We start from the raw sequence: 27,560 nt of genomic DNA on the forward strand, positions 1-27,560 counted from the left end.
TATTAACATCTACAAATGCTCATATACACATTCCAATATTATGAAAATGCTTGGGATAATTTACAGTATCTCAGAGAAGCGAGTGCACCTCTCACATTTTTGTAAATATTTTATTCTCTTTTTATGTGACAACACTGAAGAAATGACACTTTGCTACAATGTAAAGTAGTGAGTGTACAGCTGGTATAACAGTGTAAATTTGCTCTCTCCTCAAAATAACTCAACATACAGCCATTAATGTCTAAACCGCTGGCAACAAAAGTGAGTACACCCAGGGGTGTATTTACCGTGAGGTAAACAAGGCGTTTGCCTAGGGCGGCATTTTTCATGGGGGCTGCACAGCGCTGCCCCCCCTTCCCCCGGCAGAAGGGACACAGGACACAGAGTGATCTGAGTGCTGAGACTGGGTGTGTGCAATGGGGAGGTGGACCGAAGCAGGGTCCATTGGCAGGGGCAACGGAGCTGACACCGCACCAGCTACACTGATCCGCAGCTCTGTCCCTGGCTGGCTCCCAGCAGAATGAACTGAAGCCGCCTCCCTCTCCTCCGCTGTCTACATATACATGGGAGGAGGAGAGACACCGCTGGGCAACCTGTGAAGTTCTGGTGAACTCCACGCCCAAGAGGGATAGCCTCCCTGGCGGTATTCCCACGTGTAGCTTGGGGTAAAGTTTCAGCACCACAAGCGGTAACCCCGAGCTACACTCGGGAATACCATGCGGTGCTGCTCCGTGATCCCTTCTGCACTTACCTTGTCCTGCGCTCCCGCGATGTCCCTCCTGCAGTGTCCCCAGCAATGTAATCCGGTGGATGCCGGCATCTGTCATCTGGGTTCCGTCCCCTGCGAGCGTTGGGATGTACGGGGATGGAACGGCGGGAAATTTGAAAATTACAAGAAGTGACATTCACTAAAATCACATAGTAAAACATTACTGTATCAAACCATTTCACATACATTTTGTCCCTAGTGCTTTGTCCTGCGCCCTGCCTGCATTTTTACTGTTCTTATTGCCTGGAAACTGAGAAACATCCATGCCGTCCAAAAAGCGTCCCTTTAGGTCAAAAGCAGTTTTAGACCAGCTAGAGAACAGCGATAGTAAATCAGAACCACTTGCAGAATTGAGTGATAATGATTCGTGGGGAAATTCGTCATCAGACACTGAAAACAATTTTGCGACTTTGCTCAGTGATGTGCGAACTTGGCGCTATATTTCAAAGTTCAGTGTTTTTGGTTTGATTATATTATTGAATTCAATTTATTATTATTATATTATTATTTTTTATGATTATTTATTAAATTATAATTCATGATTTCGTGTTTCAAGTTTTATCCTACCCGGGATGTTTACTAGACTCTTGTTCGGGCAGATTTCAGTGAGTTATTCCTAAGAATTACAGGCCTACAATATAAAATGCCAAATTTCCATGCAAAATAATGGTACCGCTTTTCGCGTCAAAAACCTGTAATAATCATACCGCCAGGGAGGTTAAGGCAGTGCTGGAAAATAATGGTGGCCACACAAAATATACACTTTGGGCCCAATTTGGACATTTTCACTTAGGGGTGCACTCACTTTTGTTGCCAACGGTTTAGACATTAGCGGTTTTAGGCTGTGTGTTGAGTTATTTTGAGGGGACAGTAAATATTGCCAGGGAATTCATTAAATATTTATTTAAAATGTATTTATTCATATACTATTACTATTTTTAATTTACTTTTTTAATTTAAGCAGAAAATCACACAAAATCACACAAAACACGCACAAATGCACCAATTGCGCGTTTCTGTTCTTATCTATGTGATTAAAAATGCTCTAAAAATGTGCACATCTGTCCAAATTGAGCTACAAAAGTAGCCCCAAAACTTTTTTGAGCTTCAGACATTCTGCTTCAGGTGACTTGGAGTGGAGATGTGGACCATCTCCATAGAGTAATATTGATTTTTTTTTCCCCCTGAGTGTTTTGGAGCTTCGTGCTTCGCGCTACAAAATGCTCAGATGTGAATGCAGCCTTAAGGATGCAAAGAACATGGTTTTAGCGCTCTTGTAGCTGAAGAAATAAAGCCATATCATGTTTATGTTGTCCTACACATTGTTACAAAAATACTGCGGTCCACACTATTTTAGGACTGTGCCTCACAAATGTAGTTGCTTTCTTTGATTTTTACAGTAATATTGCCAAACACAAATACTGGAGAGTCAATTTTGTTTTCTTTTTTCCCTGGACAAGAAACAAGTGGCTCAAATGGTAAGCATGGGATGTCCAAATATTGTTTCAGCAGAGGTTCTGGCTTGAACAGAACACTTTCATGGTGTAAATCAGAACAACTCGCATTGACTTGTGATCTCCAGACAGCAGATGATCCCACCCTATTAAATTTATTAGGGATGTTGCCCTCATCTTCAAGACCAGTCTCTGCAAATGATGCAATACTAAACATGGAGATACTTTGCACATGTATGCGATTGTCCCAGTGACTCACGTGCGTCAGAGGTCTTTGCAGTTGGATGGGCTTTATATTTGAAGACTTGGTTTTATAATTTACTACTGCAGGCAAATTTTGGAAGAAAAAATTCATTTTGAAAACTGTTTTCTGCCTAATACCAGAAAGAGCTCTTCTGAACCTTTTGCTCAGGAGGGCATAAAGAAGAGGGTTGATGGCTGAGTTCAGTAAAGCTAACCAGGTAGAGATGGTCTCCACCAGTGCGGGGGGACCCTTATACCAACTCTTCTGTGAGATGGATTGTAGGATGCAGACAATGATGTATGGCACCCAACAGCAAAAGAAAACTAAAATAACTAAAAATAGGCGGAAGGTACCATTGTGTTCTTTTCCAGGTGTGTTGTACTTTGCAAATATATCTTGCTTTTTGCTTGGTGAACACCCAGAAGCTGGTGCATGGGATGTATCGGTAATCTTTTGAGAGCCTTCTGTATCGGGGTCTGCTATAATCTTTTCAGCATTTATAAGAGACATTTTGTCCAGAAAGGCTGTGTTAGCCTTGACATTTTTCAGGAGCTGGCACTCAGTGTTGTGTATACGCCTGGCATGATCCCTTGCAACTTGTACAATGCGGATGTAACAAAAGACCATGGTGCATGTTGGTAACAGAAAAGAGCAGGACATTATGAAGCCGGTGTAAGTAGGACTGTGTGCCCAGTTCACAGAGCAGCTGAAGGTGGAAGGCAGATACTTAAACTGGCCCCAACCTACTAAAGGTGGGAATCCAGAAAATATGGCTTGAGTCCAAATCCAGATGACGGTACTGATGGCTCGTTTCATTGTAGCTTGAGTGCTGTATTGAAAACAGTCTATGATGGCTCTGTATCGGTCCAAAGCAATGGCGGACAATGTCAGCACCGAGGATGTGCAGTACACCACAAAAGCCGATCCCATATATGAACACAAATACTGCAACACATTAGAAGACATGTCAGATTACACAGATAAGATGTCCATGTATAGCACAACAAAAAAAAGTCATACTGTAAGAAACTCCAGCACACGTCTAATTATTATTTCAAATTCTGTTATTGAGTTAACATTCAGGCTCAGTATACAAACAACTACTCCTAGCCCCATGTACACGGGACACTTCTAAATGATGGAATCTGACTGCTGGAAAACGTAAGTTAAAAGACATCTGTTTAGCCGCGTTTGCATAACGCGTTTATGTGCGTTTGCGTTTAGATGTGTTTTTTTTAAAGATAAGCACAGGAGAACCTCTCAAATGCCCAGAATGCACTGAAAAGTGGTAAATTATTAACTATTTCAGACTGTTTCAGAGAAATACAGAGAGTAGAAGCAGAGACAGCAGTATGTGTTGAGATTAATTTAGGTGTGATTGTGCCTTACGATCTGTGTGCCAGCTGTGCCTGCACATCTATAGTGGTCATTTGTCTTTTTCCTTTCCCAGAGTCTCAGGTTTTGGTGATTTGACACTGGACACCAAACAATGTCACTCAAAATGGGAGAAAGGAGGTATTCACTGGTGTGTTCTTCTGGAAGCTAAACTGGAAGTGCAGTGGTAGATGGGAAATCTTTATGTTTTTTTTACAAACATGGTATACTTCCTGTTCTTTATTGATAAAAATACAGAAAGGGTGCAATTGCAGTCAATGCCCAGTAGATGGTTCCCTACTCAACACAATGATGTGAATACAGAACACACCATATCGCTTCACTCTGCACACTGCCTTGTGTGCTCTATACAGCACATACCTCCATTCATTATAACATTGTATGCTACATACACCACTGTTCCACTTTTACATTTTTTTCTAGGAAATTGAAGATCAGTGGCAAACATCCAGTTCCTGTAAATTGTCTCAATCCGAGGTAAATCATGGTATGGTTGAATCATTCTGCTAATTATTAGTAATTCATGGTTCACCCAATATAACATGTACCTGAAAAAGTTGCTTTATCTTACCTGGTGATTGGACCATTTGTTGTATATGACTGAAGTAGCCACCAATGGCATTATTCCAGTGCCCACAAGAAAATCACTGACGGCCAGGTTAATCAGAAAGATTGATGTCACCGAATGGAAATGTTTTGTTGCTACAATTATAATGATAACCAGAAGATTTCCTATGGGAAAAGAGACAACTCGATTTGAATTCTGTAAAGGATTATTGCAGATGAACTAAATCCAAGAAGTGCTGAGGAGTAGGTTTCATATAGTTAAGTTATGAAAGAATTTATTCACTATTTAACCACTTTAGCACTTTCACCTGTATACCCCGTAAGGATATGAACAATTTTTCCACTCCTACTATAGGCTTGTTTATTGGGGGATAGCTTTGTTATTACTCAGAAAAGCCTTTTTCAACCAGAATGCCCAGGCACCCCGGGGTGCCTTCAGGTGTCTTTAGGGGTGCCTGGGCAAAATGCCCACAAATTGTGTACAAGCCAGTCGGTGGATCAAACCTACCATTCAGTTACTAACAACCAATGACATCATCAGTTGATAAGGAGGACAACAGGCACCTGCACAGCATCCTTGTTTGCCTCTCCCTTGTCCCCCTTCATCAGCACTGAGGTTACATTAGCTGAGTGAGCAAGAGAAACTGAGGGCGAAGAGAAACAATGGAATACTTGTCAGTACCTGTGTGCATATATATATATATATATATATATATATATATATATACATATATACATACATATATATACATACTGTGCCTTAAAAAGTATTCAGATCCCTTGAAAATTTCCACATTTTGTCATGTTACAACCAAAAAACGTAAATGTATTTTATTGGGATTTTATGTGATAGACCAACACAAAGTGGCACATAATTGTGAAGTGGAAGGAAAATAAACCACCTTTTGCTTCAATTACAGCTGCAAGACTTTTTGGGTATGTCTCTACCAGCTTTGCACATCTAGAAAGTGACATTTCTGCCCATTCCTCTTTGCAAAATAGCTCAAGCTTTGTCAGATTGGATGGAGAGTGTCTGTGACCAGTAATTTTCAAGTCTAAACCATTCCATTGTAGCTCTGGCTGTATATTTAGGGTCGTTGTCCTGCTGGGAGGTGAACCTCCACCCCAATCCAAGGGTTGTTAATCAGTTTCAGCTGCTTTGGTGTTAATGAAATGATGCACTAGATGGGCAACAATGAGACGACCCCCAAACCACAGTTGGAGGCCACTGAAATTTTTTTCCCTACTCACCTTTTCTGACTGTTTTTCACTAGTTTTGCATTTGGCTAGGGTCAGTGCCACTACTGGTAGCATGAGGCGATACCTGGACCCTACAGAGGTTACACAGGCAGTCCAGCTCCTCCAGGATTGCACATCAATACCATTGCCATTGCCAGAAGGTTTGCTGTGTCTCCTAGCACAGGCTCAAGGAGAGATTCCAGGAGACAGGCAGTTACTCAAGGAGAGCTGGACAGGGCCGTAGAAGGTCCTTAACCTATGAGCAGGATCGGTGTCTGCTCCTTTGTGCAAGGAGGAACAGGATGAGCACTGGCAGTGCCCTACAGAATGACCTCCAGGAAGCCACTGGTATGAATGTCTCTGACTAAACAATCAAGAGCCCTGAGGAAGTCACAGGACCCGTGACGTAACGCGTAGGACGGAAGCGTGGTGACGTCATTTCCAGCATTGGAGATGACAGAGGTCTGCGGCCATTTCTGGAGCATGCTTGTGAGTGTTTGTTGATGCCATTGAAGATGACCTTTTGCTCTCTGATTGCATTGAGGACCAATTTCTTGGAAATCATCATTTGAGGCTTTCTAGGCTTTGTGACTCCTTGTGGGTCGCATTTTGAAGTTGAGCGCATGTGCTAGCCGGTGGAGGATTTTTCCATATATGTTTGCAGTACTGGATGTGTCACGGCATGCACTGAAGATTTACTGTGTTTTTGGGACTGTCATATTTATATTTATATATATTGTTTTGGGACTGAGTCACTTTTTTTATTTTTCTGGATTGAGTCACTTATCAATAATTTTTGATTGATCATTTGGGACTGAGTCACTTTTTTATACATCAGCAATATTGATTTATTCACTTGTGTCACCAGCACTTTAAAGACTTTTTTTGTGGCTTTTACTGTCACTTGGCATTGTTTGCACCAATTTATATGTTTCTATATGGTATGTTCACACTTGGATGAGGGACATATTTATATTGAGTTTATGTCATTTATGTTTCCACTGATCATTCACCAAGTAGTGCAGCAACCTTTCACGCCTTTAATTGGTTTTCATTATTTTGGAATATTGAAGCATCCTGGTCTTCCATAACACCTCAGCAGTGCCACAGGCTGATAGCTTCCATGCCACGCCGCATTGAGGCAGTAATTGCTGCAAATGGGGCCCAAACCAAGTAATGAGTACATATGCATGCTTATACTTTTCAGAGGTCCGATATTGTTCTATGTACAATCCTTGTTTTATTGATTGCATGTAATTAGAGATGAGCGAATTATTAAAAAATTCGGTTCGGCTGATTCGCCGAATTCGCCGAATAAATTCGCTTTGAGCCGAATATATTCGCTGCGAATTTAACTTATAAAAAGGGTGTTTCTAGGCTTCAGAGAGCCTTTATATTAGTGCAGAACACTGTACCTTTAATTTAAATGCCCTTGGAGTCTGCTGGGGAAGAGAAATAATACTGTCAGTCAGTATGACATGCAGATGAGTGCCGTCGATCTTAGAATCACCGCACACTTCACTCATTTGGGCAGTCACGGGGCCAAAACCAGAGTGTGGAGCCACAGTGTGGCGGTGGAGGCAGCAGCAATGGGAGGCCATACAGCACCCTATGACAAAATGGAACCCACCAGCAGTGTGAGGAGACCTGAAAGTGGCACATGGCAGAGTGTGGCGATGGAGACAGCAGCAATGGGAGGCCGTACAGGGACCCATGACACACTCTGGACCTGGCAGCAGCATGAGGAGGCGGTACAGGGGCCCATGACAGATTACGGGCCTGGCAGCAGCATGAGGAGTCGGTACGGGGGCCCATGGCAGATTACGGGCCTGGCAGCAGCATGAGGGGGCGGTACAGGGGCCCATGGCAGAGTGGCGGAGCGTAAGCAGCTAAAATTGAAGGCCATACAGAGGCCTATGTTAAAAAGTCCCCCCAGCAGCAGCGTGGGGAGACAACTATCAAGAGTCCAATGGCAGAGTGGCGGAGCAGAAGCAGCTTCAATTGAAGGCCATACACAGGCCTAGGTTTAAAAGTCCCTCACAGTTAATTCCAATAACGAACTCTACTCCTCCGTGCAATCTACTTACGAGACCCTGGGCAGGTCTGGGTCCAATTTGTGGTAGAAACTGGTTTTGTTCAGCCATGCTTGAGCGAGTAATAACAGGTCTGTGCTGCCCTTTGGTGTCTGGCTTAATGCGCACAACACTGAACGTCCCAGCGTTTGTCAACGATTTGCCGTTAAGTGATGCAAACCCGCTGAACCACGTTCATGAGGAGCCGGTACAGGGGGCCATGAATCAGTATGGACCTGGCAGCAGCGTGAGCAGACGACAGAGGCACATGGCGCAGGGTGGCGGTGTAGGCAGCATTATTCTGAAGCCATACACAGGCCTAGGTTAAAAAGCAGAAGCCGTCAGCAGCGTGAGCAGACGACAGAGACACATGGCGCAGGGTGGCGGTGGATGCAGCAGTATTCGGAAGCCAAACACAGGCCTCGGTTAAAAAGCGGAAGCCGTCAGCAGCGTGAGCAGACGACAGAGGCACATGGCGCAGAGTGGCGGTGGAGGCAGCAGCAATGGAAGGCCATACAGCACCCTATCACAAAATGGAACCCACCAACAGTGTAAGGAGACCTGAAAGTGGCACATGGCAGAGTCTGGCGATGAAGTCAGCAGCAATGGGAGGCCGTACAGGGACCCATGACACACTCTGGACCTGGCAGCAGCAAGAGGAGGCGGTACAGGGGCCCATGGCAGAGTGGCGAAGCGTAAGCAGCTTAAATTGAAGGCCATACAGAGGCCTATGTTAAAAAGTCCCCCCAGCAGCAGTGTGGGGAGACGACTATCAAGAGTCCAATGGCAGAGTGGCGGAGCAGAAGCAGCTTCAATTGAAGGCCATACACAGGCCTAGGTTAAAAAGTCCCCCCAGCAGCAGCGTGGGGAGACGACTATCAAGAGTCCAATGGCAGAGTGGCGGAGCGGAAGCAGCTTCAATTGAAGGCCATACACAGGCCTAGGTTAAAAAGTCCCCCCAGCAGCAGTGTGGGGAGACGACTAACAAGAGTCCAATGGCTGAGTGACGATCCGGGAAGTCAGCGTTGTGATTGCAGATGCAATGCAGAGATTCTATGAGGTGATGCCGTGCGTTGCGAAGAAGATCATATACCGTCGTACTTCCATCCATAAGACGGAACAACCTGCGAACCGGGAGTTTTATTGCCCTGACCCGCTGAGCAGCTTCTGGGATACCCAAGAGGCCCATGGCAGAGTGGCGGAGCGTAAGCAGCTTCAATTAAAGGCCATACAGAGGCCTATGTTAAAAAGTCCCCCCAGCAGCAGCGTGGGGAGACGACTATCAAGAGTCCAATGGCAGAGTGGCGGAGCGGAAGCAGCTTCAATTGAAGGCCATACACAGGCCTAGGTTAAAAAGTCCCCCCAGCAGCAGTGTGGGGAGACGACTATCAAGAGTCCAATGGCTGAGTGGCGATCCGGGAAGTCAGCGTTGTGATTGCAGATGCAATGCAGAGATTCTATGAGGTGATGCCGTGGGTGCGAAGAAGATCATATACCGTCGTACTTCCATCCATAAGACGGAACAACCTGCGAACCGGGAGCTTTATTGCCCTGACCCGCTGAGCAGCTTCTGGGATACCCAAGAGGCCCATGGCAGAGTGGCGGAGCGTAAGCAGCTTCAATTAAAGGCCATACAGAGGCCTATGTTAAAAAGTCCCCCCAGCAGCAGCGTGGGGAGACGACTATCAAGAGTCCAATGGCAGAGTGGCGGAGCGGAAGCAGCTTCAATTGAAGGCCATACACAGGCCTAGGTTAAAAAGTCCCCCCAGCAGCAGTGTGGGGAGACGACTATCAAGAGTCCAATGGCTGAGTGGCGATCCGGGAAGTCAGCGTTGTGATTGCAGATGCAATGCAGAGATTCTATGAGGTGATGCTGTGGGTGCGAAGAAGATCATATACCGTCGTACTTCCATCCATAAGACGGAACAACCTGCGAACCGGGAGCTTTATTGCCCTGACCCGCTGAGCAGCTTCTGGGATACCCAAGAGTTTGGCTTCTGTGGGGAATATGGTTGAAAACTGAAACTTAAAGGCATGTTGACGGAAGGGCACCAGTGTCAGTGCTCCGGAGGGAATATAGCTTCAAAGCTGACACTTAAAGGTATATCGACGGTCAGAGACCACAGGAAGTGGAGCTTGCGTCTTAAATCGACTGAATGTGGCAGACGTGAAACGTCTACAGGCCGTATATGAAACGGGTTGTTCCTCTTTCTGGAATAAGTGTTGGAAATGGCCACTCTTTTTGGTGTGGCGTTTTGTCTATTTAATTCCGATAACGGACTCTACTCCTCCGTGCAATCTAGTTACGAGACCCTGGGCAGGTCTGGGTCCAATTTGTGGTAGAGACTGGTTTTGTTCAGCCATGCTTGAGCGAGTAATAACAGGTCTGTGCTGCCCTTTGGTGTCTGGCTTAATGCGCACAACACTGAACGTCCCAGCATTTGTCAACGATTTGCCGTTAAGTGATGCAAACCCGCTGAACCACGTTCATGAGGAGCCGGTACAGGGGGCCATGAATCAGTATGGACCTGGCAGCAGTGTGAGGAGACCCGAAAGTGGCACATGGCGCAGGGTGGCGGTGGAGGCAGCAGTATTCGGAAGCCATACACAGGCCTAGGTTAAAAAGCGGAAGCCGTCAGCAGCGTGAGCAGACGACAGAGGCACATGGCGCAGGGTGGCGGTGGAGGCAGCAGTATTCGGAAGCCATACACAGGCCTAGGTTAAAAAGCGGAAGCCGTCAGCAGCGTGAGCAGACGACAGAGGCACATGGCGTAGGGTGGCGGTGGAGGCAGCAGTATTCGGAAGCCATACACAGGCCTAGGTTTAAAACTGGAACCCAGCAGCGTGAGCAGACGACAAAGACGCACATGGCAGAGGATGGATCTGCAGCAGTATGAGAAGGCGGTACAGGGGCCCGTGGCACAGTGTGGTGATGGGGGCTACAGCAACTGGATGCCAGAAAGTGGCCGATAGGGCTATATACTGCACGGAATTATAAAGTTGTAAAGACAGAGGCCTATAAGGCTATACACACTATAACAATCATGACTTGATTGACCATTGGCCTATAAGGCTATACACAGCATGAATATCATGACTTATTCTGAGAGTGGTTTGGAAGGCTATATACAAAAAGTAATTCATGAGCTGTCCGGACAGCGGACAATAAGTACATATATACAAATCAATTCATCAGCTGTCCAGCCAGCGGCCTCAAAGGCGACACATATAGAAAGCAATTCATGAGCTGTTCAGACAGCGGCCTCTAAGGCGACAGATATACAAAGCAATTCCCGAGGTGTTCAGGGAGCGGCCTGAACGGCTAGGATATTACTAAATATATTTTGTGGCCAAACATCGGCCTATAAATAGATGTCTACACAGTGACAAAAAATTATGTCGCCAGACAGCGGCCCCTAAGGCGACAGATATACAAAGCAATTCCCGCGAGCGCACAGGGCCCACAGTGTCTGAGGATGGACGTTGGCGCAGAAAGGCAGAGACCAACTGACTACATAGGTGGTTTTTATAGTACTTTATTTTGGCCTCCCTCTCAGCAGGTGTGAAAAAGGCCACGATTTTTGAACGGTAGCGAGGGTCCAACAAGGTGGACAGCCAAAAGTCATCCCTCTGTCTGATGGTTATTATTCGGCTGTCGCTACGCAAGCAACCGAGCATGCTATGGGCCATTTGTGCCAAGGAATGCGAGGGACTCCCTGCCTCCATCTCCACAGCATACTGCCACGGTGCGTCTGGGTCCTCTGTCTCCTCCTCCTCCTCTACCAGATGCTCCTGCTCCTCCACTCCTGTCCGCGGAGTGGAAAAACCACCCATTTCACTCAATAATTCCTGAGCACCAATGTCCTCCTCTACCTCCTCCTCTTCTTCCTGTCCTGCCCCCTCAGGGGTCATGTGGCGTTGAGATCTGTGCGCCACGTCTACCGCACCCTGACCAGCCATTGTTAACAGCATTTGTTCCAGGACATGCAACAGAGGAATGACGTCGTTCATCCCATAGTCCTGCCAACTCACGAATAGCGTGGCCTCCTCAAAGGGCCTGAGCAAGCGGCAGGTGTCACGCATGAGCTGCCAATGGCTGACATCTAAGTTACACAGGGGAGTACCTTTATCCGCTTGTAACATCGGGAAATCGGTGATGGCCTTTCGCTGTTCGTAAAGGCGTTCTAACATATGTAGGGTTGAATTCCACCTTGTTGCAACGTCGCAGATCAGGCGATGCTGTGGAATTCCGTTCTGCCGCTGCAGCTCAAGGAGGGTGTGCTTTGCGGTGTAGGAATGGCTGAAATGCATGCAAAGTTTACGTGACATTTTAAGGATGTCTTGCAGTGGGATGGTGGATTTTAGGAACCGCTTGACAACCAGATTGAACACGTGAGCCATGCATGGCGCATGGCACAACCTTCCTTGACGCAGAGCAGACACCATGTTCTTTCCGTTGTCGGTCAACATGGTTCCGATTTTCAGTTTGCGCGGAGACAGCCATCTGTCGATTTCTCTGTTCATTACACTCAGAAGTTCCTCCCCTGTGTGACTACGTTCTCCAAGGCATACCAGGTGCAGCACAGCGTGACACCGTTGCGCCCTGCACATGTGATATGCCGGTCGGGTAATGGGACTTGGCACGGGGGTGGCGGCTGAGGACACGGCGGAAGAAGAGGTGGTAGAGGCGGACATCTTTGCTGGACCAAGGACGTGCAAACGTGGAGGCAAAAGCGGCGTGACCTGTCCAAGTTGCTGGTGCGGCTGTGCCGGCACCACGTTCACCCAGTGGGCCGTAAATGACATGTACTGTCCCTGACCGTAGTTACAGCTCCACACGTCGGCGCTGCCGTGCACTTTGGCAGAGACCGACATGCTCAAAGACTGGCCCACCATCTCTTCTACATGTGAATGCAGGGCTGGCACTGCCTTTTTGGCGAAGAAATGCCGGCTTGGCACTCTCCACCGCGGCTCGGCACAAGCCATCATTTCTCGGAAAGGTGCTGAGTCCACCACTTGGAAAGGGAGGGACTGCAGCACCAGCAACTTGGACAGGAGGACGTTCAGCTTCTGCATCTTCGGGTGCGTGCTCGCAAACTGTTGTCTTTTGGAAACGGATTCCAAGAAAGACTGCTGACGGAATCCGTGAAGAGGAGTAGCAGGAGAAGGAGCATCTGAACGAGCGGAAGATGCCAACGAGCGACAACTCCCCTCAGCAGAGGTGTTGGAGCCTTGACTGGCTGATAGAGGGCGATTGACGTCGGGTGACGGAGCAAGTAACGGAGCGGGTGATGGAGCGGGGGCTGGGGCAGGCAGAACCGCCGTATCTTTATCACGGTTTTCCCAGGCCACCGAATGGCGATGCTGCATATGCTGACGCAACGCTGTAGTCCCAACATTGGCCCCCTGGCCACGCTTGACTTTCTGGCCACATAGTCGACATACGGCTACGTTTACTTCCTCGGACGGCTTGACGAAAAATTGCCACACCGCCGAGTAGGAAACTTTGCCCCCGCTACTCCTCACTGGCTGACTGCTACTTCCTCCGTGCACACCGGCACCACTACTGGCCGTGGTGGTAGGCTGCAGTGGAGCTGGTGCTCTACTCCGTGGCCGTTTGGCTCCACTGACACTGCTGCGACCCTGCTGCCTCCTGGGCAACATACCGACTGTTTTGCTCGCTGGCAAGCTGGCACCCTCTTCTCCTGATGATGCGGAAGCAATAGCCTGATGACGACGAGGCTGCCAAGTGCGATCAGCCTCATCATCATCAATTAGGGTCTCCGCGTCACTACTAGCCCCCTCGGCTGCGTGTGGGTCAGGAGACAGACCTGTCTCTAGACCGGCTACCGAGCCACTCTCCTCGCCAGTACTTCTTCGCCTGGCTGCTGAAGAGGCGGATGTCTCCCCCCGTTCCTGACCGCCCTCTGTTAGCTCTTCCTCACTGTACAGTGGGGCTGAGCCCACAGCATGCGATACTTCGCTTGGTGAGGGAACACCAAAGGACAGGGGCAGGTCGAGGACACGTGATTTCAGTGGGCTTGCTCCCGGGCCATGCCAACTAACGGTTATGTCTGACGTACCCACCGACCGTTGGCTGTAGGTGTCAGAGGTGACCTGGGAAGAGGAAGACGACCGAGTCAACCAATCGATGACGGCAGGGTTGTCGGTGGAGACACGACCGCTGGATGACACCGGGAGCACTGGCCTCTGGCTGCGACTAGTGCTGCCTCGACCCCTTCCTCTGCTGCCACGTCTGCTCGCTCCTGAAACATTGCCTCCTCTGCCACTCCTCTGCGTGTTGTCTGACATACTCTTTAATTCAATAAGCACCCCAAAAATAAAAACGGATTTAACTCTTTGAACGTACCATAGTGGTTGTGAAGCAGAAATTCAGTTTATTTAGCACAATCGGTCAATTGCAGCTTGCCGTTGGCTGGAAACTGTACGTTTAGGTCACTGGAATGCACTAATCACCCAAAAAATATTACCGCCACCCGGCGTGTATATGGATTTAACTCTTTGAACGTACAATAGTGGTTGTGAAGCAGAAAGTCAGTTTATTTAGCACAATCGGTCAATTGCAGCTTGCCGTTGGCTGGAAACTGTACGTTTATGTCACTGGAATGCACTAATCACCCAAAAAATATTACCGCCACCCGGCGTGTAAATGGATTTAACTCTTTGAACGTACAATAGTGGTTGTGAAGCAGAAAGTCAGTTTATTTAGCACAATCGGTCAATTGCAGCTTGCCGTTGGCTGGAAACTGTACGTTTATGTCACTGGAATGCACTAATCACCCAAAAAATATTACCGCCACCCGGCGTGTATATGGATTTAACTCTTTGAACGTACAATAGTGGTTGTGAAGCAGAAAGTCAGTTTATTTAGCACAATCGGTCAATTGCAGCTTGCCGTTGGCTGGAAACTGTACGTTTATGTCACTGGAATGCACTAATCACCCAAAAAATATTACCGCCACCCGGCGTGTAAATGGATCTAACTCTTTGAACGTACAATAGTGGTTGTGAAGCAGAAAGTCCGTTTATTTAGCACAATCGGTCAATTGCAGCTTGCCGTTGGCTGTAAACTGTACGTTTATGTCACTGGAATGCACTAATCACCCAAAAAATATTACCGCCACCCGGCGTGTATATGGATTTAACTCTTTGAACGTACAATAGTGGTTGTGAAGCAGAAAGTCAGTTTATTTAGCACAATCGGTCAATTGCAGCTTGCCGTTGGCTGGAAACTGTACGTTTAGGTCACTGGAATGCACTAATCACCCAAAAAATATTACCGCCAGCCGGCGTGTAAATGGATTTAACTCTTTGAACGTACAATAGTGGTTGTGAAGCAGAAAGTCAGTTTATTTAGCACAATCGGTCAATTGCAGCTTGCCGTTGGCTGGAAACTGTACGTTTATGTCACTGGAATGCACTAATCACCCAAAAAATATTACCGCCACCCGGCGTGTATATGGATTTAACTCTTTGAACGTACAATAGTGGTTGTGAAGCAGAAAGTCAGTTTATTTAGCACAATCGGTCAATTGCAGCTTGCCGTTGGCTGGAAACTGTACGTTTAGGTCACTGGAATGCACTAATCACCCAAAAAATATTACCGCCAGCCGGCGTGTAAATGGATTTAACTCTTTGAACGTACAATAGTGGTTGTGAAGCAGAAATTCAGTTTATTGTACACAATCGGTCAATTGCAGCTTGCCATTGGCTGGAAACTGTACGTTTCTGTCACTGGAATGCACTAATCACCCAAAAAATATTACCGCCAGCCGGCGTGTAAATGGATTTAACTCTTTGAACGTACAATAGTGTTTGTGAAGCAGAAAGTCAGTTTATTTAGCACAATCGGTCAATTGCAGCTTGCCGTTGGCTGGAAACTGTACGTTTATGTCACTGGAATGCACTAATCGCCCAAAAAATATTACCGCCACCCGGCGTGTAAATGGATCTAACTCTTTGAACGTACAATAGTGGTTGTGAAGCAGAAAGTCAGTTTATTTAGCACAATCGGTCAATTGCAGCTTGCCGTTGGCTGGAAACTGTACGTTTATGTCACTGGAATGCACTAATCACCCAAAAAATATTACTGCCACCCGGCGTGTAAATGGATCTAACTCTTTGAACGTACAATAGTGGTTGTGAAGCAGAAAGTCAGTTTATTTAGCACAATCGGTCAATTGCAGCTTGCCGTTGGCTGGAAACTGTACGTTTAGGTCACTGGAATGCACTAATCACCCAAAAAATATTACCGCCACCCGGCGTGTATATGGATTTAACTCTTTGAACGTACAATAGTGGTTGTGAAGCAGAAAGTCAGTTTATTGTACACAATCGGTCAATTGCAGCTTGCCGTTGGCTGGAAACTGTACGTTTATGTCACTGGAATGCACTAATCACCCAAAAAATATTACCGCCAGCCGGCGTGTAAATGGATTTAACTCTTTGAACGTACAATAGTGGTTGTGAAGCAGAAAGTCAGTTTATTGTACACAATCGGTCAATTGCAGCTTGCCGTTGGCTGGAAACTGTACGTTTCTGTCACTGGAATGCACTAATCACCCAAAAAATATTACCGCCAGCCGGCGTGTAAATGGATCTAACTCTTTGAACGTACAATAGTGGTTGTGAAGCAGAAAGTCAGTTTATTTAGCACAATCGGTCAATTGCAGCTTGCCGTTGGCTGGAAACTGTACGTTTGTGTCACTGGAATGCACTAATCAGCCAAAAAATATTACCGCCAGCCGGCGTGTAAATGGATTTAACTCTTTGAACGTACAATAGTGGTTGTGAAGCAGAAAGTCAGTTTATTTTGCACAATCGGTAAACTGCAGCACCAACTGTGCACGACAGCCACCAAAAAAAAAAGGGTGTATGTCACTTTAAATTTTTGATTCTTTGATAGCTGTGGCCCTAAGTAACGATTCTGTGTCCCTGAGTAACGATTCTGTGTCCCTGAGTAACGATTCTGTGTCCCTGAGTAACGATTCTGTGGCCCTAAAGTCTCTGTGGCCCTAACTCTGTCCCTTAATACAGACAGGTCTGTCTCTCTTGAATGACCGGAGGCTAATGGAGAATTCTAAGATGGCCGCGATTTATAGTGCTGGCTGGCTGCTGATTGGCTAATGCGATCACATGTCATGAATGCATTATGGGTCAGCGCGCCTTGTCTGCGCGCCTTCCCAGAGATCCCCGCCCCATCTTCTCTGTCCATTTTCTCCGTGGCCACACATGTCGCCGCCATTTTTGGGAAAATTCGATTCGTGCATCCGAAGTTTGCTAATCTTCGGATTCGTCGCGAATAGAATTTTTCCAAATCTTCGGAACGAATTCCACTTCGTCATGTTCGATTCGCTCATCTCTACATGTAATATTCTAATTTTCTGAGATTGTGGATTTGGGGTTTTCATGAGCTGTAAGCCATAATCATCACAATTATGACAAATCACGGCTTGAACTATCTTGCTTTGCATGTAATGAGTCTATCTCATATATTAGTTTCACCTTTTAAGTTACATTACTGAAATAAATGAACTTTTGCACGATATTATAATTTTTTGAGTTTCACCTGTAGTTAGGTGTCTGCAACCACTTTGTTTTTGGGGTCACTTGGGGTATGGAGGTAGCAGAATATAGAGCCATGTTCTGGTTATTAAAATATATATTCATTGACTTAAACCCAAAAACCCACAATTATAGTGAAAAGATCAAAACCCAAAGAGATTACCCAAAAAATAAAAAATATCAAATATATATAAAAGAACAAAAATAAATAAAGTCCCAATATGCAAAGTGTCCAAATAATGTGTCCAAACAAAGATCAATTTCTTGATAGGAAGACGCTTCCTACTCCACTGAAGAAGATGCAAATCAATCACAGGTGCTCTTCAAATACCTCAAAAAACAAAATCTCAACATAGTATATTACCTTTTAAATCCCAGAACTAAAGTGCCACACGTGTATCATGCAAAAAAAACACTCCAGTGTCACAGCACTCGTGAGAGAAAAAAAAAAAAAAAAAGAAAAAAAATATTTAAATTTTATAAATATCACTACAAACTATATATAAAGTGCATAATTACCCTAAAACAAACAAATTCCAGTTTGTAATCAACCACATATGTACAGAGTGTCCTTAGATTGGTATCCTCTTGTTCCTCAGGACCTCACAAACAGACCAGGAATCAGTATGTGAATTATAATCATATATAAAATTTATTGTAGCCACTTACATATAAAAACGATAAGATCAGCAAGACAGCATCCAACTCCTCATGCCCAGTATGCGATCCCCTTTCCGTGTGTAGAGGGTCTCCCGATCACCAGGTAATTCCCCCTTGCTACTCCTATCCAGCACTATCACTTTGTAGCTCTGGGGGACACCTGAAGTGCACCGTTACTCTCCAGACCTCCAACACACAGGGATTACAGAATCCAAAATGGCTGCCGCAGCACTTCCGGGACCGTCACGTGCCCTGGACGCGTTTCGTCTCTTCTGGACTTTGTCAACAAGGATACGGACATAAGGTTCCAGTTCTTTAAGTACCCACTCCTAACCTGGCGGAAATACCTCAGCGGCCATCTTACAAAGTGGAAAATTGAGATGAATGACTACCACAGCTGATATACCATGCTAGATAGTCATCCCCACCCCATAGCTCTCATCCCTAAGTTAACCTCAAGCCATACTTCAGTCCCAAGGATAATTAAACCACCTGCAGCCATTTTGGAAACTGAAAGAACAATTTTAAATAACCATAAGGTCGGGGGTAACACCATTTGTAGATTTTTGTAATCAATGGTGAAGGGGTGGTGTTACCCCCGACCTTATGGTTATTTAAAATTGTTCTTTCAGTTTCCAAAATGGCTGCAGGTGGTTTAATTATCCTTGGGACTGAAGTATGGCTTGAGGTTAACTTAGGGATGAGAGCTATGGGGTGGGGATGACTATCTAGCATGGTATATCAGCTGTGGTAGTCATTCATCTCAATTTTCCACTTTGTAAGATGGCCGCTGAGGTATTTCCGCCAGGTTAGGAGTGGGTACTTAAAGAACTGGAACCTTATGTCCGTATCCTTGTTGACAAAGTCCAGAAGAGACGAAACGCGTCCAGGGCACGTGACGGTCCCGGAAGTGCTGCGGCAGCCATTTTGGATTCTGTAATCCCTGTGTGTTGGAGGTCTGGAGAGTAACGGTGCACTTCAGGTGTCCCCCAGAGCTACAAAGTGATAGTGCTGGATAGGAGTAGCAAGGGGGAATTACCTGGTGATCGGGAGACCCTCTACACACGGAAAGGGGATCGCATACTGGGCATGAGGAGTTGGATGCTGTCTTGCTGATCTTATCGTTTTTATATGTAAGTGGCTACAATAAATTTTATATATGATTATAATTCACATACTGATTCCTGGTCTGTTTGTGAGGTCCTGAGGAACAAGAGGATACCAATCTAAGGACACTCTGTACATATGTGGTTGATTACAAACTGGAATTTGTTTGTTTTAGGGTAATTATGCACTTTATATATAGTTTGTAGTGATATTTATAAAATTTAAATATTTTTTTTCTTTTTTTTTTTTTTTTTCTCTCACGTGAGTGCTGTGACACTGGAGTGTTTTTTTTGCATGATACACGTGTGGCACTTTAGTTCTGGGATTTAAAAGGTAATATACTATGTTGAGATTTTGTTTTTTGAGGTATTTGAAGAGCACCTGTGATTGATTTGCATCTTCTTCAGTGGAGTAGGAAGCGTCTTCCTATCAAGAAATTGATCTTTGTTTGGACACATTATTTGGACACTTTGCATATTGGGACTTTATTTATATTTGTTCTTTTATATATATTTGATATTTTTTATTTTTTGGGTAATCTCTTTGGGTTTTGATCTTTTCACTATAATTGTGGGTTTTTGGGTTTAAGTCAATGAATATATATTTTATTAGTACTTCAGGGGAAGGATATTGATATGACTTTAAGGGATTTTTGAGGATTTTATATATATGTGTGTGCTGATTTATACTTATGTTCTGGTTATTGTTTATAATATAGAGCTATGTTCTGGTTATTGTTTATAATATAGAACCATGTTCTGGTTATTGTTTATAATATAGAACCATGTTCTTGTAATTGTTTATAATATAGAACCATGTTCTGGGTATTGTTTATAATATAGAACCATGTTCTTGTAATTGTTTATAATATAGAACCATGTTCTGGGTATTGTTTATAATATAGAACCATGTTCTTGTAATTGTTTATAATATAGAACCATGTTCTGGGTATTGTTTATAATATAGAACCATGTTCTGGTTATTGTTCATAATATAGAACCATGTTCTTGTAATTGTTTATAATATAGAACCATGTTCTTGTAATTGTTTATAATATAGAACCATGTTCTGGTTATTGATTCTAATATAGAACCATGTTCTTGTAATTGTTTATAATATAGAACTATGTTCTGGTTATTGTTTATAATATAGAGCCATGTTCTGGCTGTTTTTTAATATAAAACTTTTCATATTGGTTCATACAGAATGATAGGCAAAGCCCTTAGGTTTTGTTTGCCTGATAATATAATAATCCAATATTTTAGGCAACCTCGCGGGGTTTATTATTCTACCATGTCCTTATTATTACTTTGCTCCATGCTATATCTTGTCTTTCGACATACTGTATTTTATGAAAAAAATGTCAGACATAATTAACTTCTGTACGGTATATTAACCCAATCAACAAAATCTCAAATTAGCTTTAAATCTAGGATTTTGTGAAACCTAAACTCCTAGTAGAAATAAATTCAGAACTGTGCCCTGCAGTACTTTTTCATTACAAGATGTCATTAATCCTCTGGGCTGAATGATGCCCAGTCTCAGGGTTCGTTTACACGTTGGGATCAGCTTACTAAAATTGGAGAGTGCCAAATCTGGTGCAGCTGTGCATAGAAACCAATCAGCTTCCAGGATTTAGCCCTGGTTCACACTGAATGTAACATTGAAATTGTGCTATTTTATTTGAAGTAACGTGATTTCAAAGCCAGGCCGATGTGATTTCATGTGCAACTTGAAATGAGATAATGAAACCAGAATGATGCATATTATATTTTATGTATCACTATTTATGTGTATAGATAATGTAATAAACTATATTATACTCATTGCTGTTAATTGTTGTGTATATCGCTCATTCTGGCCGGAAGGGCGTGGCTACAAGGTCACATACACACCACATCACTTCCACTTGTATGGAAGACGTCAGCACTACGTATTGCCCAACAAATTATTTTTTTCGATTTTTTTAATGTGGGCCACGATTTTGACCAACGAACGAACGCTTCTTGGTCGTCGGATGACCAATCAGTCGATTTTCTAATTGTGTATTCCCACCTTTAGTGTCAAAACTTAATTAAACAAGCTGAAGTTTGGCCCCCTTCGTTTGCAGAACAATCATGTAGAAAGAGAGTTGTCATTATCATATTAGCTTTGTTTCGGAATCATCCTGGAATACCCACCAGCAGGAGAAGATCGGAAGGGAAGGATACTGTAGGTTTGCTTTAGTTTAGGTTCACACCTAAACGTTTTCCGCAGCGTTTAGCATTTTGCAGAAACACACTACAGTCCATTTAACATGATTTCCTATGGGACACGTTCACATCCCCGCGTTTTCACCTGGTGCGTTTTTTGGAAAGAGTCAAGGACTTTTTTAAATGCAAAAAGTTGCATTTTTGGTTCTATAGACTTCAGTGTCGATGTTGCAGAAAAGTATGTAGTGCGTTTTTGCTGTGTTTTGTGTGTTAATCTGCCTAGCAACAAGAAAAAAACCGCAAAACACATAAAAAAATGCATAAAAACCACATGCAAAAATCAAAACGCACCATAAAAAGCATTGCAGAAATGGATCAAAAGCAAACTGCATAGATGCGAATCTAGCCTAACTAAAACTGGAGAGTGCAAAATCTGGTGCAGCTCTATATAGAAACCAATTAGCTTCCAGGTTTTATTGTCAAGCTTAACTGAACAAGCTGACGTTAGAAGCTGATTGGCTACCATGCACCGATGCACCAGATTTTGCACTCTCCAGTTTTAGTAAATCAACCCGTGCCTGCCATGTAATGGACCTGGGGTGGGGGGACCCTGGGGAGCACTTGATAGGGTTACCACCTCATCCCTTTAAAACCGAACACATATTACACAGGTTCTGTGGCAAATTTAATGCAGATAAGGCACTAGGGGAGTTTAATTAACCACTTGCCCTCCGGAGGATTTACCCCCCTTCCTGACCAGGCCTCTTTTTGCTATACAGCCCTGCACTACTTCAACTGCTAATTGCGCGGTTATGCAATGCTGTACTCAAACGAAATTTATGTCCTTTTCTTCACACAAATAGAGCTTTCTTTTGGTGGTATTTGATCACCTGTGCGCTTTTTATTCTTCACGCTATAAACAAAAAAAGACTGCGAATTTTGGGGAAAAAAAAGATATTTTTTTACTTTCGGCTATAAAAAATATATAGTAAACTCAAAGTTAGTCATAAATTTAGGCCAACATGTATTCTGCTACATGTTTTTGGTAAAAAAAATCCCAATAAGTGTATATTGATTGCTTTGTGTGAAAGTTATAGCGTCTACAAACCATGGTATAGATACTGCAATTTACGCCATTTTTTGCTATACAGCGCTGCGCTAGTTTAACGGACAATTGCACGGTCATGCAATAATTTTACATAAATGAAAGTTATGTCCTTTTTTTCACACAAATAGAGCTTTCTTTCGGTGGTATTTGATCATCTGTGCGCTTTTTATTTTTTATCACGCTTTTTGTTATATAGTACCCGCACAGCAATTTTTTAAAAGCAAATTTTTTGAAAAAAATATTTTTTTTTACTTTTAATGCACAAAAACACAATATATTGGCCAGTTATTTGGTAAAATATAAAAGATAATGGTATGCTGAGTAAATAGATACCAAACATGACATGCCCCGTGCAATGGCAACAAACATTTTTAATATCCATAGGCAACGCTTTAAAAGTCTTAACAAGCTACCATTTTAGATTTACAGAGGAGGTCTTGTACTAGAATTACTGCCCTTTATCTGACGTTCGTGGCGATACCTCATATGCATGGTGCAGCCGCTGTCAACGCTCGCGTTACACTGTCCCTTTCATTTTTTTTTATATCACTTTTACTGTTATCACATGGAATGCAAATATCCCCTATAAATTCAATGGGCATTGTCATAGTCTGTCAGACTCTAGATATCTCCTCTGCCCTTACATTATCTAATCTCACCAAGATCGGTGTGCTCAGATTCTTGCCCAATTTACAAATGGCGCTGTTTATATCCTGTGAAACTGAAGTTATGAAATGCTTGTAGCTTCCAATTTCTTAGACTATAGAGATGATTGGCACCATTTTGGTCTCCAATCAGCTCTATGGTCAGCTGGCAGAAACACCGGCTGCATTCTCAGGTTCCCCCGATGGCGCAGGACTGCCCGAGAAGGCCGTAGAAGGCAGCGAGGGAGGGGGGGCATCATCTCCTGCTGCTTGTAAATGCAATCCTGCAGCTCATTAGCCACTAGGATTGCTTTTACATGAAAGCCAATCACCAGCTGAAAAAAACAATACCAGGATGATGCCTGCAGCTACCTGTCAGGGTGCCGCTGCTGTTTACAGGTTCGTGTTCTGAGGCTGATTGTGTCAGGGAGTCTTCCCTTTCGCTCTCACCTGACATGCTCAGAATCCTGTAGGCCTCTTCACTAGAGTACCTTTCGTTGGACATTTTGGACTATTTTACAGGAACCTAGTGCTGAGTCGGGAAAAATAGCACCTGACTGTCAGGGACTGCTTGAACCGCTACAAAAAAAATTACCTGCAAGTGCTAACAGAGATCAGGCCTGATTCTGCGAACACAGCAGTTTTGTGTGCAATGTATTACAGGTGACAGTGATCAGAAATTATACTGACACTGCACTTCTTGTTAGGGGTGGGGGGGAGCATTGGGGCTAAATGCTAGTGCTGACAGCGAATGGGGATGATCCTGCTAACACTGCGTTTTTAGGGACACTAATACTAAGGGACACTGGTATAGTTTTGTTCGTGATCAATATATTGATCCGTACAAACACTATACTAGTAATGACGGTGATCAGCTACCTATAGTGTGCCTGCGATAGTGTGCGGGCAATGTAGTGCTAGCTGACCCTAGCTGGGAGAGATGCTAACTGACCCTGATGCTATATGACGTCGCTAGTGGCACTAATACAGTGATCAGTGAAAAATACTGTACACTGACACTGTACTAATGGCACTGGCACGGTGACAGTGGGCAATCAAAGGGTTAAATTTGGCAATCAAGGGGTTAAAACCTCTATCTAATGTGTGTGGGTGCAAATGTGCCACTTTTTACTCACGTGTGATGTCTTTCTTCTCTCTTTGGAACAAAATGGTTCCAGGGAGAAAAGAACCAGCTAGATCCTGTGCCTATATTCACAAATACAGGCACAACTCTGCATCTCCATTCGCTGTAGGAGATTGGCAGAGTCCTGGCCAAAATCACTGGCCAAGACCTGCTGACATACACCTCCTACAATGAATGACAGTGGGGGTCAGTGGTGGGGGGGGGGGTTGTGCACGCCCAATGTATGGGCAGCCCATACATTGGGCATCAACAGCGAGCCAGCACAGAGGCAGTACGCAGCCTGGCTCAGGCAGAGACAATTTAACTAGTTGCCGACCGCAGATAGCCAAATGACGGCTAAACTGCGGCCGGCCAGTTCTGAGTAGACGTCATATGACATCCTCCCAGAACGCGTCCTCCTGCGTGCCCCAGGGGGCGCGCACCCGGCGATCTCCGTGATCGCTGTGTCCTACGGACACAGCTGATCACGTGATGTGGTAAAAGGCCAATCATACCGGCCTTTTACCACGTGATTAGCGGTGTCCAATGACACGCTGATCACAGGGAAATGCAAGTGCCGGTTCTCGGCTGCACTTTCCTCACGCTGTCAGATCGTGAGGAAAGTGCTGCCGAGAACCGGCAGTTGTCAGAGCGGGGATCGGCACCGATCATCAGGGCACTGATGATCAGTGCCCTGATGATCGGTGCCCAGCAATGCCACCCGCAAGTTCCGCCCACCTGTGCCCAGCAGTGCGCCCACTAGCTCCGCCCACCTGTGCCCAGCAGATCACCCACCTGTGCCCAGCAGTGCACCCACCTATGCCACTCTGCAGTGTCACACACCTGTGCCCAGAAGTGCCACCTACCTGTGCCCACCTGTGCCCACCCACCTGTGCCCACCCACCTGTGCCCACCAGTGCCACCCACCAGTGCCACCCACCAGTGCCGCCCACCAGTGCCACCCACCAGTGCAGCCCAGCAGTGCTGCCAGTCAGTGCCACCAGTCAGTGCCCAGGGGTTGTGCCAGTCAGTGCCGCCAGTCAGTGCCCAGCAGTGATGCCAGTCAGTGCAGTCTATCAGTACCCATCATCAGTGTCACCTATCAGTGCCGCCTATCAGTGCTGCATATTAGTGCCACCTATCCGTGACACCTCATTAGTGCTGTCTATCAGTGCCGCCTATCCGTGCCACGTCATTAGTACTGCCTATCAGTGCCCTTTAGTGCTGCCTATCAGTGCCCATCAGTGCCACCTATCAGTGCCCATCAGTGCTGCCTCATCAACGCACATCAGTGAAGGAGAAAAATGACCTGTTTGAAAAATTTTATAATAGAAACAAAGAAACTTTTTTTTTTTTTTTCAAATTTTTTGCACTTTTTTAATTTATAGCGCAAAAAGTAAAGCACCCAGTGGCGATTAAATACCACCAAAAGAAAGCTCTATTTGTGAGAAAAAAATGATCAAAATTTCATATGGGTACAATGTTGCATGACCGCGCAATTGTCAATCAAAGTGCGGCAGCGCTGAAAGCTGAAAATTGGCCTGGTAAATAAGGGGGTATAAGTGCCTGGTAGGCAAGTGGTTAAAGAACACTGAACTGCTGCAAGCTGCTGAAAATACGGGCGGTAGCTGCAGGCAAAGCGACAAAGCGACGTACGGGTACATTGCTTTGCCTACAGCTGCCGCCTGTCCACAGTACATTGTGGGTGGGCTGGTGGGAAGTGGTTAACACAGCCACAGAACCTGTGTAATTAATATGTGTTCAGTTTTAAAGGGATGAGGTGGAAACCCTAGCACTGGAGGATCAGGGCTAAGCACAGATCTGGGCTTTAACTTATGTTAATGTAATTTCAAACAGAAATTAAATGTTTTTAATTTTGCAACTTTCAATAAATAATACCCTGTGATCCTGCAATAAAGGTCTTTGTTCAGGTGCTTCTTGCTACAGTGTAATAATGCTCTCTCCCTGTCACCCAACAGTTCTCCTGCACTGCCAGATGACCAAATGGGCATCCAATGGATATTACAGGTGGTCATTGCGACACAAATTGTGCAGGTAACCATCACTGTCACCATCAGGAAATCTGCCCTGAGAAATATGCAGTAAGTGACTGCCGGAGATCAGCAACACTGATATACAACAAAGCATAAAGAAATGCAAAAAAATGTGTGTAAAAAAATGGCATATTGTTTTACATTTTACACAGTGCTTTTGATAAATTAAATGTAAGTCAGTTTGGGTTTACATGTACCTACCAGCAGTAGTTAGCTCTCTTACCGAAACCTCAAATGAAGCTGTATGATAAGGGCTGAATCTATGATCTAATTGATTGACGTGTGCATACATGTATATTTTTTTAGCTTGCTACAAATGCCAGATAGGAAAGCTGTACAATATTCCATATAAATCTAACAAAAAAATGAAAAACATTTTTATTTTGTAATTTTTTTTTTAGTCCTCACTATATTAAATATATATAGAAAACATTATACATTATCTTTTTTGTAACTAAAACAGGGGTCAAACAGTCATGCTAGCTAATATCAAAGCAAATGTTTAAATTAAAGAACTGGGACTGAAATTATGATTTTGGAAATCCAACCCCCTTTTTTGGTGCTTTGGAAATTTCCTTTCATTTTTCCCAGTTCTACTGTAATACCTGAAAATGCTAACCTCGGATCAGCCATGTATTTTCAGCAGCTTGCAGCAGTTCATTGTTCTTTAAATTGTCTCTGCCTGAGCCAGGTTGCGTACTCCCTCTGTGCTGGCTCGCTGTTGATACCTCTGTGGGCACCCATACATTGGTTCAATAACCGATGCTTAGAAAGCTCATAGGAGTCCACGTGTGGCAAAGTAAAAAGTAGTTATTTTATCAACCATTATAAAAGAAAGGGTGACTTGGGTGTGTGAAAAGCCATATGACATCCAAGAGGACTCACCTGCTGCTGCTGTAAAACACATCACTATCATGAACACTCCCAGAATTCCATGCAGTAGGGATCTTGAACCATATTTCAATTCTTCTGTGCTATCATTTGTTGTTTTTGATGGCAAGAATAAATAATTTAATATATTAGAAGAATTTTCCCAATTACAAGAGAAGGAAGAGTTGTTGCAGCCTTGCTGTGCATCCATTGTTACAATCTTTCCAACATTGCATTTTATGACAAGGTTACACTATTTAAGTCCATTGGCTGTAGCACAGGTTTTTAGCCAGCATATATATTGGCTTAATCTCCATCTCCATACGCATTTAGTTATAGTAGACAGTAGAGAAAAAGAAGATTTGGTGTACTTATGGATAAGTCAATTCAAGTGAATTTAAATAAAGTGCTGATAAAAATAGCCGTATTTTAGGTGCCAAGCTGACCTGCAGAGCAGAGTTAATGTTCTTGGCTCCT

General features: G+C 44.5%; 1 protein-coding gene across 1 annotated transcript; it reads right to left on the reverse strand.

Annotated features, from left to right (window-relative positions):
• Positions 1 to 911: 911 nt before the first annotated feature.
• Positions 912 to 27,560, reverse strand: LOC149437099 (5-hydroxytryptamine receptor 1D-like). The gene is made up of 3 exons (XM_089661141.1): positions 27,099 to 27,560; positions 4,434 to 4,594; positions 912 to 3,412 (listed from the first exon to the last, which is right to left on the reverse strand). The coding sequence occupies exons 1-3, from the start codon at positions 27,292 to 27,294 to the stop codon at positions 2,123 to 2,125; spliced, it is 1,647 nt and encodes a 548-aa protein (XP_089517267.1). The 5' UTR covers positions 27,295 to 27,560; the 3' UTR covers positions 912 to 2,122.

Source organism: Staurois parvus, unplaced genomic scaffold, assembly GCF_062004578.1.
Source record: "Staurois parvus isolate SC_StPar_1 unplaced genomic scaffold, SC_StPar_1.0 ptg001316l, whole genome shotgun sequence".
Lineage (NCBI taxonomy): Eukaryota > Metazoa > Chordata > Amphibia > Anura > Ranidae > Staurois > Staurois parvus.

Bases quoted from the DNA above. Each gene is read 5' to 3' on its own strand.
- LOC149437099 (XM_089661141.1), bottom strand. From the start codon at position 27,294: ATGGATGCACAGCAAGGCTGCAACAACTCTTCCTTCTCTTGTAATTGG. The intron at 4,595-27,098 runs GTGAGTCCTCTT...CTTTTCCCATAG, and splicing joins GTGTTTTACAGCAGCAGCAG to GAAATCTTCTGGTTATCATT. The intron at 3,413-4,433 runs GTAAGATAAAGC...AATGTGTTGCAG, and splicing joins ACAAATGGTCCAATCACCAG to TATTTGTGTTCATATATGGG.